The sequence below is a fragment of the Orbicella faveolata genome, unplaced genomic scaffold (assembly GCF_042242905.1).
Source record: "Orbicella faveolata isolate gen_17 unplaced genomic scaffold, um_ofav_v1 contig_27, whole genome shotgun sequence".
Lineage (NCBI taxonomy): Eukaryota > Metazoa > Cnidaria > Anthozoa > Scleractinia > Merulinidae > Orbicella > Orbicella faveolata.
The window spans coordinates 8,739,494-8,753,353 of NW_028301555.1; the positions used below are offsets into that span (position 1 = coordinate 8,739,494).

A 13,860-nucleotide genomic window follows, 5' to 3' on the forward strand; every position below is an offset into this window, starting at 1 on the left:
AGACTGAAGTAAAGCGCAAACCCAAGCGAAAACACACACCATATAAAACAAATACTGACATGCTTTCGCAATTTACGAGGCATCTTGAAGGCGCCGTCGCGAAGCTTTGAGTGTTGCGTTTTCGGGTTTGAGTTCTTCGGTTTCGTTTTCTGTTTCAGGTGTTTTGTCCCGGATGTTTTGTTTTCGAGTTTCGGATGCCATGTTTGGAATTTTGGAAGCTTCCTTTTAAGAAAGTTTGGATGCTTCGTTTTCTAGTTTTGGGTGGTTTGTCAGGACCGTAGCCAGACTAAAACTCTTACCAAGGCAATATCAGGAAAAGCGCTTCTTTCAATAAGTTAATCCCCCTTGCCAGGTTATGTCGAGATCTGACTCGGATTGACCTGGCTAGAAAGGTTGAAATTCGTCAATTCTTTCAAGTGAACACCGGCCTGAAAGCTTACCCGGGTTGGTACTTTCACTCAAATAAATTTTTGTTTCGTATTTCAATTTTATTTTTTGTTTGTACATCATGGCACGGCCTCCCACCATTCCGTGCCATTACAAAAAGAGAGTACCTCCTCACCCGAGTACTAGACTTTGTAAGTGTTTTGCTTGTCACCTTTCAGCCCATGTTTTCAATGAGTTTTCTTGGTCTTTTAGCCTGTAGAAAGGCTGATCAGGTTCGAAGCAACCATGCTGCTATTGAAAGACTGACAACCCGAGTTCTATTTTTAGCACTCTTTGCGGAATTATAAAGGAAATTTACGTGACGCAAATAATATAGTTAGAAAGACATATCTGCATATGGTTTATGGAGATTTCTATTATCATGAACTTCTGGTTTCCACTATCGATCCGGCCATCGTTTACCAGTGACTCGGCACAACCGAGTTATTTGTTTACTGTTTATGTTGCCAACATGAAGTAATAACCTAAATCTGCTGCTGACTCATTTGGAAGCCGCTGGCTCTTTTTTGTATAAGGAGGAAAATCTGCTTTTGTTCGCTGCTTTACGAGTTGTAATCTGTGTTGGACTTGGGAAATTAGCTGTCTTCCTCAACGCATCCTTTGGTTTTTGTTTTCTTAGTAAGAGTCAGTTGTAATTCATCAAAGTGACAGGATATTCGTAAAACCGAGATCAAAGAAATATGGCTTCCTCTACTAACGGAAATGTGATAGTTATCGAGGACGACAGCCAGTTTCAACAGCAAATCGATCAAGCTGGGAATAGATTGGTTGTGGTAGATTTTACCGCCTCTTGGTGAGATTTTGGTTTTATAAATGTTGTTAACATTAACTGTATTGGACGAAAACTGATCGTGTTATTTTGAGTCTAAGTGGCGTGTTTTGTAACTTTAGGTTTGGTCACGAAAGCAATTTAAGACGCTGTTTACTTACGAACTCTCAAAGCTATCCGTTCGTAATAAATAGAAATCTCAAGCTTAGTATTTCGTCAATTTCCTGTCAGCTTTTTGAGAGGAAAATCGAAAAATCCTAGTTTTTGAATAATATTAAAAATTAATTTTAGTTGAGACAATTAAAGCTTACATAACTGGTGAGTATTTAGCGGTAGGTTGAAAATAAACAATGAGGTACTTTGAAAACCAACCTTGAATAACACGTTTCGAAAGTTTTGTTTTCAGACTGCATTTCCCCCCCCCCCCCCCCCCCTCCACCCCATCTCTAGTCTGCAGTCTTCGTTTTAAACCTACTCCCCATTTTACACCAGTCTTCAGTGTACATTATATTTTGACCATTACATAACATTACGATTATTAACAGCATGATGTCAACTTTTCAATTGTTCTTAATAATTTAATTAATTACCCCCCCCCCCACCCCCTCAGCAGTTTTAGAATGACTTGCCTGATTTGATTTTGATTAAAGACTACTTTTTTGACTTAAATTTGAGGGTTTATTAAGTAAATTAAACTGTATTTGTGTGGAAATTTTAAGAAAAATTGACCAAGATTCTTGTTGTTTTGAAAGTGTGGTTTTAGTAAGTGTTGTCAAAGTTTTGGTTATGTTATACAGGGGAGAAGCATGAATAATGTTTTCTTGCTATATTTTGGACTTTTAGAGTTATCTGAAAGGGAATTAGTTTATTTTTTTTTAGTTTTGTATTAAATTTTTAAACATTTTTTATTTTTTTATTTTTTTATTTTGTCATTATTGGGGACACTGCATTTATGATATAAGTTACATAATAATGTATAGTTACTTTGTTTGGCAATCAAGTATCAGAAAATCAGAGAATAAGTTTTTGTCTACTTTCTAGAAAAGGTCAGATCATCATAGTGTCCTTGTTGTTGTTGCTTTTGAGAGGTGATTAAGATGGCCACACAGAGGAGCTACCATTAACTGATATATTAGATTCATCAAAAAAGACACTTAGTATAAAATTGTTGTATCCCTCTTCATAGCATTTCATTTGACTTACTGCAGGGGTTTGGGCCGGGCACCAGGCAAATCGACCAGCTGTGAGCAGGATTTTGCCTGCTGAGTTTGACCATGTAAAGGAAAATTTTTCTAAAAACAATGTTCAGTTCAAAAGGTTTTGCCCACCTGTGAAACCAAGTTGCCCTCTTGCTGAAAATGTTAATGAAACCCCTATGTAGTGTAGGATTAATTGTCTGTGACGTAACCCAGATGTGCCACATCTTCTAGATTGGAGACACCCCTGAGGTGCATATATTCTGGGTTTAAGTAACACTGATTGCAATCTTTTCTTATTTCTTAAGGTGTGGTCCATGCCGCATGATGGGTCCAATATTCGCAGATTATAGCATCAAATATTCAGCAGCAATCTTTCTGAAAGTTGATGTTGATCAGTGCAAGGTAAACAAATATGACTGCTGTAGATATTGTTTTCAAAAACAACATTTTCATTACTCTCACAGTGCTTCTCTCCACCCAGGTGTAGAAATGGGTGCCAACAAATTCAGTGATGGGGGTAAACCTGGGATGGACTAGCATCCCATCCAGGGGGGAGTGAAAATTACTCCTAGTCGCTTCATACTACAGAAACTGGGATAAGCTCCGGCCTGATGTGCCTCAGCTCATTTGCAGACTTAACTTTTACCTATCCTGGATGAATTGATATTTGGAGGTGTTGGTTTTTTTTGTGGTGGGTGGGTGGGAGGAAGAAAACTGGAGTAACCAAAGAAAAACCCTCAAAGCAAAGCAAGAACCAGTAACAAACTCAAACCACATATAGTACTGGACTGATATCTTACCCAGCCACATTGGTCGTGTTCCTCCAGGCTTTTGAATTACCCACTAGCCCTAAAACTGGTTGCTATCATTCCAAGATTTAATATCTTTCTAAAGAAATGGGTTTTCTTCTTTATTTAGAGGACAGCAGCAACGCAAGGGATCAGAGCCATGCCAACATTTTTCTTCTTCAAGAACAGAAAGAAAGTGGATGAAATGCAAGGAGCGAATCCTACTGGCTTGGAAGATAGGATCAATCAGTGGATTGGAGGAGCTGTGGACACCGTGGTAAATTCACTTTTTTTATAAGACCTTCTCATGGGAAGGTGTAGTAGTGTAGTGTGCAGAGGTGTAATGGGTAACATGATGGACTCAAAATTGGGTGGTTCAGGTTTGAATGCTGGCTGGGTCATTGTGTTGTGTTCGTGCTGTCATTTGTGACTGTGCGTCTCGCTACCTAAGAGTACAAATGGATCTCGACGATCTGTTGAGGAAACTTGACAAAACACTGAGAGCCAACCATTAACTTTGGTTCTTCTCTTGTTTTACTTCTAGACTTATGATCCCAAGAGAGTTGCCACGGGTCGCAGCTGGGACTGTTTTGAACAGCTATTAGACAATCCCCCAGAAATGTTCATGGATGCTTCGCAGCTTCTCCTCAAGTTTGCATCTAACATCATTAACAATCCTGACAACCCCAAGTACCGAACAATAAGAGTTGGCAACAAGATCTTCCAGTCACGCCTTTTACCAGTGAATGGAGCTGTTGAATGTCTCTTTACGATGGGATTCCAAGAGGTAGGTGTACAGTATTGAAATAGTAACATGATATGCTAATATTTTTTTTAATGCTGATTCTTCATTTCCTTATATTGGTGCCTCATAGTCATTTATTATAAGCTTACTCCGAGAGAAAGCAATTTGTTGTCTTCTTTTTTTTTCAACTGTCTAAATAATACTATATGTATTAAACTTTCTAGTGTAGAATGTGTCTTTAAGTGGTTTTGCTAGACTAGATAAAGTATAATTTATTGATACATAGTGTTTACTCATCCAACATTCCTTAACTGTTTTAAGCTTTACTTAGTATTTTACTAACATTTTAAGATTTTACTCCTCAAACCTAGTCCTGCAAGGCTATTAAGGAAACTTAACTCTTAAAATGAACATGATAAACTCAGTTTGTGATTATTACCTTAAAAATCCAATGATATTTTAATGCGATATTTCATGCTTTACAGAGAGGTGATCAACTGGTTTGCCCTCCAGGAGAATCTTTAGAGAACATGCTGATTCTTCAGGACACGATAAATGATGAGCGAAGCCACCGCAGTTCTGCTGCAGCAGGACCTGGAGTGGCACCCGCATCAGGTCCTACACCAACTCCGACTGCCTCACAGAATAACCATGAACCTCAGGACCAATTCGCAGGATGCTCACAACCTTCCATTATTCCCAATCCAGCTTCAACTTCATCGGTAAGGAGGATTTCTGCAGTGTGTGATGTTTCTATTGACAGTAAAAAAGTCAAACCAGGAGAATATCTCCCTGAGGTTCTTGTTGAGGAGAAGGTAGGGGGAGGGTGCTACAAGCTGCAATACCTTCCCAGAGAAATTCTAAAAGTCAACAAAGAGTCAGGGATTTTTCCTTTTTGTGTCCCATCAGCAGCACTTTCATTAACGTTTTCAGTAGGAGGACAACTGGTTTTCACAGGTGGGCAAAAGTATTTGATCTGAACTTCTTTGGAAGAAAAACTTTCCACTAGCTGGTCAAATTATCCCCATGGCTGGTCAATTTACCCAGTGGCTGGGCGTTAATGAAACCCTGCTGTCCAGGGTGGTAGTGAAATTTTTAATGGCCTTTTTTACTCTCTGTTTAAGGAAAAAGAGAGAGATTTTCTTCTGAGACTTCGAAGTTCGTTACAACATGTCCTCCTTTACGAAGATCCAGACTTACAATGGAGAGCACGCAACATCATTCCCCTCGCCGAGCTGGAGAAAAAAGCTAAGGAAGCCAGTCAAAAAACAAAGCAGGGAGGGGAGGCTGGAGTGGATGAAAGAGATTGTCTTGTTTTAGAACTTCTTAGTTGGTTTAAAGGTAATGTCAAAAATCTTGAATAAATTTGATTTGATTTGTTTGACATCAACTGTTTTCAACAAGAATATAGTCAAACAGTAAACATAATTTTCAAAAATAGATTTGGGAGTGATGGCTTACTTAGCTACAAAAGTAGAGTGGAAAGGAAAAGAGGATATGGTAAATGTATCATTTTTTAACTTTTTTTTGGTGAACTCATTTAAGGCTCTTTCTTCAAGTGGGTGGACAAACCCACTTGTCCATCCTGTGGTTCGCTGACATTCCCAGTGGGCGTTGTCCCGCCGACACCTGAGGAGATGATTTGGGGAGCTGGAAATGTGGAAAGTTATAAATGTCAATACTGTGGAAAGATCACAAGATTTCCAAGATACAATCACCCTGCAAAACTCTTGGGTAAGACATGAATGTGAAGAAGTTTTATTCAACAGCCTTTGAAGGAATTCTAAGCTAGAGACTCTGTTTGTTGCAAACATTTGTCTCATTCTGAGCTCAGCTTTTGCTGAGAGGTCATGGGTTCGAATCCCATTCCAGTCGCCTGAATTTTTTTCAGGCTTTATTTTCACAACTGCCTAAGTTATGTATGCGACTGCGATGATTATTTTTGTCTTTGCATCTTTCTCCGCAGTTCAAATGCAGTATCTTTACATACATAGTGTAGTTCTTACTGTAGGTGGAAACTGAACGTGATCAACCCCTACCTTAGACCAAGCATAAGTACTTACAAGTTTACTTTACAAATATCAAAAAACGCTATGTGTTATACTTTCTGTCATAAATACAAGGAGAATTTCAGGACAAGAGAACCGTGGAAAGCACGGCTTGAAGCCAAGAGTTTCCCACAGAGACGGCATGGAAGCGATGGTTTTATGGCGTAGAAACGACTAGGCTTAGAACACTACACTTTTTTACCCAGGGAGCAATTTTTTCCTTACTCTTCGAGTTGCGTTATATGGTGCTGTTATCTTTTCTTTTACAGAAACTCGCAGTGGAAGGTGCGGTGAGTGGGCCAACTGTTTTACGTTATGCTGCCGAGCTGCTGGATTTGAGGCGCGGCATGTGCTGGATTGGACAGATCATGTGTGGACTGAAGTCTACTCTGAATCCCAGCAGAGATGGCTTCACTGCGACTCATGTGAGAACACGTGTGATAAACCACTGCTTTACGAAGCTGGCTGGGGGAAGAAGCTGAATTACATCATAGCTTTCTCTTTTGAACAGGTCAGTGGATCGGTTCCAGGTGCTGATTTCAAACACGAGGGCCAGTTGATTCGTTAAACAATAAGCAAGACTGTGGAAAAGGCTCACAGAAAATTTTGATTTTTTTTTAACATGTAGTCCTCGTGGTATACATAACTTGCAAAAAATTTCGGACGTTTTATATCGGACGTTCAATTTTCGGACACTGTTGAAACGTACCTAAGGTAAATCTGCGCCAACAAAACACGAAGTAGACTGCCGGAAACAACATCTGTGAAAATAATAGTTTTACTGCACCTGAAAGGTTTTACTGAATACACGGACGAGAAATAACACAAATTCTATCAAGCCGTTACGTATCTCAAGCAGCATCTCAACTAGAGTTCGCTCCATAAAGGAAACAAGGAGTTTTAGAGCTACTTAAAAATTTTATACTGTACTGTAGATATTTTCGACACTTAAAATTTTGGACGGAAATTAAAATCGTCCGAACTTATTTTGTAATTTATTAAAGTATTTAAGGTAGCGGGTGAGTAAATATTCTGGATTTGTAGTATATGTTTAAGATTTTCAATATGAATAATATTTTTATGATTTTTGAAATGAAAGTAGAAGGTATTGATTTCCAAATTCGTGTTTCGTGTGTATCTGGGATCAAAGTGTTTTGGATTGAAATACATATTTTTGCTCTGTTGTAGGATTTTTGAAATAAAAGTGGAACGGATTGATTCCGAATTCGCTTTGTGTGTGTATCTGGGATCAAAACAGTGTCAAACAGTGTCTCAAGAGGATTGCGTTCAGTCTTTCGCATATAGGACTTTTTTTCATCACTCCAGTTTTATTTTTTGCTATTCGCTTGTTTGTTTTGTGTGGTTAGGTGTTGGATGTGACGTGGCGTTACTCTGCTAAGCATGAAGAAGTCAGACAGGCACGAAATTTGGTCTCTGAAGAGTGGTTACTAGAAATACTTAACAAAATGACCGAAGAGGTAAGATATCCGAACTAAAGACGGGAATTCTGTTGAACCTTTCGTTATGGGCCATCCATTTTCACGGTCTCTCATGGAAGGTCCTCGGTTATACACTCTTTTTTCTATAAGAAGTTATTTTATAACAGTGTCGAGACTGAAGTTTGCAAAATTTTAAGAGTATTTTAAGAATAAACCTGAGGCTGAGAATTTGAAAAGAATATGATTTTGTGTGTTGAAAATCTGTAAATACATTACAATTACATGTTTTTCAACTAAACGTTATAAAATTCTTCCTTTCTTGTGACGGCAAAACTAGCCATAATTCAACAAAAAACAGCACTAGCTGTATGTTTGATGCTAATACTATTTCTACAAGAGGTTATGTGCAGGCCTTCAGTCTGGTTCGAAAATTACTTTGACACTAAACAGAATTGTCATACGCTTTAATCTAAGAATATTCATAACAATGTTTTCAGCAGAAAATCGGCAGAAAAATAAGAATATTTAGCCTTGGCAGGAAAAACAGTATTCTTGTAACAAAAAGAGCGTAGTGTCAGTCACAGAGCTAGGACGCTACCAAAAATAGCATAGTTAACAATACAGAAAGTGGCAGAAGTAACGAAGATAGAAAACACAACAGAATGTAGCAAGCTTGCAATGAAGATATCTGAATTAAACAAATATAACGAAAATGATGGGCTGAAAGATGGATGCCGCGATTCGATATATTCATGCAAGCTTGTAGAATTTGTTTAATTTTTGGTCCAAGCTTGTTATTTTCATAATGTTTTGTTTCGTTAATTTTCGGGAAGGAGCTAGCCAAAAGGGTTCTTCTTTCTAGCATTTTGTATAGTTTTTTTGATATTTGTTACTTTTTTTTAGCGTCAAAAAAACTTGAGTGAAGAAAGGCGAAAAATATTGCTAGATCGGCAAGTCAAGGAACTGGTTGAGTTCTTCACCATTAAGTCTGTGCGTAATGACGAACTTCAAGGAAGAACGTCAGGTTCTTTAGCCTGGAGACTTCTGCGAGGCGAAACGAAACAAGAAAATGAATGGCAGGTGAGGGACGAATGCACAAAGGTTCCTAGATTTGGTTTTGCTCAGTGGAGCGGTTTTCATTTGAGTGTCGAAAAGTAATTGGTTTTCATCAACTACGCTACAGGATTGGCTTAGAAAACTCGCGCCACTTTTTCATCCAATCAGAAGTAAAACCAAAACAATCGTGACTCGCTCGCACACGTTTTCCCGCGTTTCGCGTCAGCCACGATGAAGTAATTACTTCGAGTTTTCAGTGGTTCACAGGATTTTCTTTGACCTTTGTGATTGGTCAGAGTGATTACTTTGGTGTTCGTTTTACGACACTCAATATCAAACACGAAAGACCGTCTTTCAGTGCATTTCCAAACACCGAGAGGAGAGTTGAAAATACGATGCGCAGCGGAGTATTTTTGACGAACTTCGAGGTGTCTGGAAATGTGATCAAACACTGCCCTAGTGTTTGATACAATGGGACTAAAACTAAGGAGAAAACGGAGAAATAAAATCGTGAAAATCTGTGCTCATTTGTTGTTTGTTATCCTTTTCTTCATTGTAGCACGAACCTTATATTTATAAACCAACCGACGAAGAAATTAAAGAGAAGAGGTGAGAATATGTAAGGTTTCGTCGTCATAGATTAGAGAAACTGCAGATGCCTTAAAGTCCCGCACGACCCCTCCAAAGTAGCTCCACCCTTGAGAATACATGAAACTTTAACAGTTGATAGCAAATCGTGAAGTTAGCGACCCTCACTGTCAGATAGTAACAACCCTGAGAGCCTCAAAAGAAACTTGACTTATTAAGAAATATCAATGAGGAAAACATAACACGTGCCAAAGACAAAATATTTCTATGTTCAGATATACATTGAACTTCCTTTCAACAAGTTTTATTATCTCGCCTCTAAATTGCTGTTCTTTATGTGATGCTGACAGCTCAAAAAAGGGGGAAAAAACCCGAAATTCTTAAGGACTTTACCTAAAACTGTGAGTGAAATAACAATTCTTTTAAACGCCGATTCTGTGTACGTTTTCACATTATAAACGATTATAGTTTGTTTAAAGGTTAAGGACTTGCTGACCCCGTGTGCTTAAATTGCCTTTCAGATTACGAATTTGCTTCAACTGTGTCATAAACAAGTATCTTAGAGGCTACGATAGAAAACTAGATTTATCTGGCTGGCAATCCAGAGTGGCTGGGTACAGCTCTATTGTCCGTAAAGTTGAGAGGGACTGGAAAATGGTGAGTGCTCCTTTAAAAGTATTACTTCACTCAAATTTGCAATTAGCCAATCAGGAGCTCTTTAGAGCTCTTTAGTAGAATTTAGCCTGTTCCAGTCTTGAGGTTAGTTGGAGAGCGGTACGAAAATAGGGACTTCAGCATTATATCAGGCACCTTTGGTCTCACCATGGGTATTTTAGCCTGCGTAGCAGGCGTATAAAGGGGATGGGGTGGAGGAGGAGAAGAGATTTCGAGGACATTTCCCCCTCCCCCCCCACCCTCCGTTTTTTTTTCCCCGAATTCTCTTCCTTTTCCCCCATCCCCCCTCCCCTTTATACGCCTGCTACGCAGGCTACGGGTATTTTGGCTCGACTAATAGCTCGAGCAAACTCGCCTGATATGCCGCCGAAGAGTATTAAAAAGGGACGATTTGGTATAGAAAGTAGCCTTTCTGCCTGTCTGTCTGTCTGTCTGACGGTCTGTCCGCTGTCTGTCTGTCTGTCTTTTTGCTTATCTGTCTTCCTACAAGGCTACTTGCAGCTTCTGGCGACATGTTGATGTCTTATTGGGTCTTTCCGTGGGATCTGTTTGACAGTAAGAGTAATCACGCTTACGATTCGTGTGAATACTTTGGATGTAAAGTCTTTCTGTTTTGCACTTATTCTCGTTAAATGTTTCTTTTTTTCTAGGTCTACTTGGCGAGGACGGAAACTGCTTCGACTGGTTCAATTACGTGGCAGATAGATTTGAATTCTTGCGATCTAGTGATTGACAGCGTTACTATAGTGGCAAGAAGCACCACCTATCAGACCGGACGGGTGGACTGGAAACTAACTGGAGATGAAGAGAGTCAAAGTGAGACGCTCTCAGGTGGTAAGTGATCAAAATGTCATTTCTCCTTGAATATCAGTACATCCTCAAGCAGACAAGTGATGAGAATAAAGAAATGATCGACTAAGAGTTGCTGTCTTGATGAAGCGCCAAATTCTCATAAATGTCAATGGGAGAAGTAGTCTATCGATCGACGCACCTTGTAATGGCAAGACAATTAAACCGAGCTTGACATTACTGTTAAAGAAAGCGTGCTTGATGAGCTTTTTGCAAGCGAGAAATGAAACATGCTGACGGAAAAATCCTGAAAGTCCTGTAGAACTCCACACTATTTATTGAACTCAGTTAAATGACCTTGCTCTCCATGAGTTCTCGTAGCTCAGTGGATAGAGCGCGCGCCCGGTGTTCGGGAGGTCATGAGTTCGATTCCTGTCGGGGACTCAAATTTTTTCTTTATCCCACGCTCGTGTCATGTTGATCAATTCACCCTTCACATTGTCAATCTTATTGAACGAGTGGAAAGTTCACGCCAGAAGCCGCTACTAGATCTGACATTTTGTATTCATTTTGTCAGTGAAATTGTATTTTTATTAGGGAAAAGTCAGATAATTTTGGTAAGTGATGTCTGTGGCAACCATATTTTTCCACTGACAAGCTTGAATCACTCTTTCCAACAGGGCAAGAATCAACTATTACGTCTGCTCTCAGTGGCTCCAAGACTCTCAAACTTACAGCTACACTCAGTGGCGGGAAAGGAGACGTTGCCTGGCAACACGCGCAGATCTTCCGCCAGACGTTTGGCAGCGAGAGTGAATATCCACTCGATATATTAGTCTTGTTTCGAGAACCCACGCGCGACACCCACCTCTAGAGTTTTTAAAGAACAGGCACAATGCTACAGTGCAACCCTAGTTAAACGAACTCCTTATCCCGGATGTAACAAAACTCTGAATATTGAAGCCCCGGATTTAGCGAGCATCGGGATATACGCATCTCCTATACAGGGAACTCCTGATCTAACGAATCTTCCGGATATAGGGAACCTCCACATGGTATAAACCTTCGGATGTTAGCAATCTTCGGATAGAGGGAAACTGCGGAGATAACAGACCTCTGGATCCAGGGAGCCCCCGATATAACGAATATAGGGAACTAATCTGCGGATATAACGAGGTTTCGGATAAAGCGAACAAACGTTGCTAAACTAACCATTTGTAAAGACATCGACTGAACCATTTTCATTTTATAACAAACGTCAGATTAAACGACCTGAATCTTCCGAACCCAAACGAGTTCGTTAAACCAGGGTTGTACTGTACGTTATCCGAACTAAAGGTTCACAAATACATATGAGTTAAAATCTTAGATAGATCTTTCTTTCTGTAGACTTTTTTTCTTAGAACTTTAACTGTTATGAATCATTGACTCTACCCTTGTTACCAGCAGAGAGTTATTCTATCTTATCCTTACTGTATCTAGCAGGTGTAAACGAGGGCAGATTAGTGAAAATGTAGGGCTTGAACGAAGGAACAAAGATTTAAATACTGACTTTGAGAGCTAATAGAAAGTACGTGTAACAAGTTTAGGTGATTTTCAAAACAAATACTTTGAACTAGGTTCAACTCCTAAGAAGCGAACAAATGAACTGACAAATGAATAATCAAACTGCCTTAATTTTTAAAGGGTTTTCAAATTAAACACGGGTCCGTTAACTTTATGGAGACGAATTTTTTTCAGCGAAACACTGACTTCCCTTTTGAAGGTCAAAGTTTAGACTGCAGTAAAAAATACCCAGTAGTAATTTAGCGCGAAAATTGTTTAAAAATTTAATAGGCTATGTATCTGAATTTTAGAAACATTACAAATAGAACTTAATGAAATTTTTCTTGGAAATCGGGGTAAGCTACAACTCGGACGAGGTGGACCAGTTTGGCTTCAGTGCAAATTTAGTTTTTTCTTAAAGTAGTATCTATTGGAAAAGTTCGAGTAGTATTGAATTATGTTAAATAGTACTGTAGTAGTAAAATACCAAGACATATTTGAAGAGCAAGAGAAATCATTAAAAATGATTTTAACTCGTGCTTATTTATCTGAGTATTGTCATTCTTGTTTTGTTGAACAGAGACCTCGAGTTGTTTCTTAGGTTTCTCTCGTGGGTGAGCTCACGAGCACGCGAGAAGATCGCCTCTCACGAGTTCGGTTTACCTCTTCGGAGAAGAGGCGTCAAGCCTAAGCTCCAGCTGTGAGATGATCATCTTGCGTAGTAGCGGTCATGGCGAAAATAGATGAGCTCGTATGAGAAAACTTTTGGGTGCGGCACGGTGGCCCCATAGTTAGTGAGCTCGACTCCGGATCGAGCGGTCCAGGTTTGAACCCCAGCCGGAGACATCATCTTGTGTTCTTGGGCAATACACAGTACCCTCAGAGAGCCTCTCACCCAGGTGTATAAATGGTACCGGCGAAGTTAATGCTGAGGAAGGGGGGGAAAACCCTGCGATGAACTAGCGTCCCATCGTTGCTCATCTAATCCCAGCTCAGATCACTTAAATCCATTGAAGAAAACCAAGCTGAAGTCTTTTAAGGACCTGTACGCTGTGCGTAAGGTTCGCAACTAGGATGTAGTACTTCCTCTTCGTATGGATGGAGATGTATTTGCTCTGATGGCACTTGTCGGTCTCTTGCCGATCCTTGTGGACTCCCGCGAAAAACAACTGCACAAAGCCTGCCAACAGAAGCAAAACTCTACCAACAGCTAGAGTGTCGCAGTCAGCGAGAAATACCCAGAGAACGCAACCAGTATTTTCAGTGTACCTGGAATGGTGGTCTTGCAGAAGTTGAATATCCCACCCTCTGGAGGTATGTCTCATGCGGTCGCTAAGAAAGTGTTTGAGTTGGTAATGAGCACCGACAACAGGCACGTGGAGAAGTGTTCGACATGTATCGAGAGGTATCAATAAAGAATGTCGAAAGATTTTAAAGAGTGTCTACCTCTGATGTTGAACAGTACAAGAACATACTCCCTGCCTATACTGCGAAGTCAGGGAACAAGAATTTTCAGTGTTACTGCAAACAAGCCTGACATTGCCAATTCCCTCGTGTCACAGTGGAAGAAAGAAGCATTCTGAGACAGGCTCGGGGACCGGACCATGTACGTGACAACCGAAGATCAGTGCTAGAGACTAAGACGCAGCCACATGCGAACCAGTTCCTGAAATGGGGTGGAATCATGAAGAGGCTTGTTCTCCATGCTCGGTTCGTGGAAGGCAGGTGCGTCATCCACCCCGACATTGATATCTTTGTCCTACTGCTTGGTC

General features: G+C 40.0%; 1 protein-coding gene across 1 annotated transcript; it reads left to right on the forward strand.

Moving 5' to 3' along the window:
- The first annotated feature begins 931 nt into the window (after positions 1–931).
- Positions 932–12,633, forward strand: LOC110039873 (peptide-N(4)-(N-acetyl-beta-glucosaminyl)asparagine amidase-like). Its single transcript, XM_089296574.1, has 14 exons — positions 932–1,240; positions 2,721–2,817; positions 3,334–3,480; positions 3,748–3,990; positions 4,434–4,670; positions 5,073–5,289; positions 5,494–5,682; positions 6,266–6,507; positions 7,364–7,474; positions 8,339–8,515; positions 9,051–9,100; positions 9,601–9,736; positions 10,405–10,588; positions 11,224–12,633. The coding sequence occupies exons 1-14, from the start codon at positions 1,128–1,130 to the stop codon at positions 11,415–11,417; spliced, it is 2,337 nt and encodes a 778-aa protein (XP_089152700.1). The 5' UTR covers positions 932–1,127; the 3' UTR covers positions 11,418–12,633.
- Positions 12,634–13,860: the final 1,227 nt, after the last annotated feature.

Bases quoted from the DNA above. Each gene is read 5' to 3' on its own strand.
- LOC110039873 (XM_089296574.1), top strand. From the start codon at position 1,128: ATGGCTTCCTCTACTAACGGAAATGTGATAGTTATCGAGGACGACAGC. The intron at 3,481-3,747 runs GTAAATTCACTT...TTTTACTTCTAG, and splicing joins GAGGAGCTGTGGACACCGTG to ACTTATGATCCCAAGAGAGT. The intron at 7,475-8,338 runs GTAAGATATCCG...ACTTTTTTTTAG, and splicing joins TTAACAAAATGACCGAAGAG to CGTCAAAAAAACTTGAGTGA.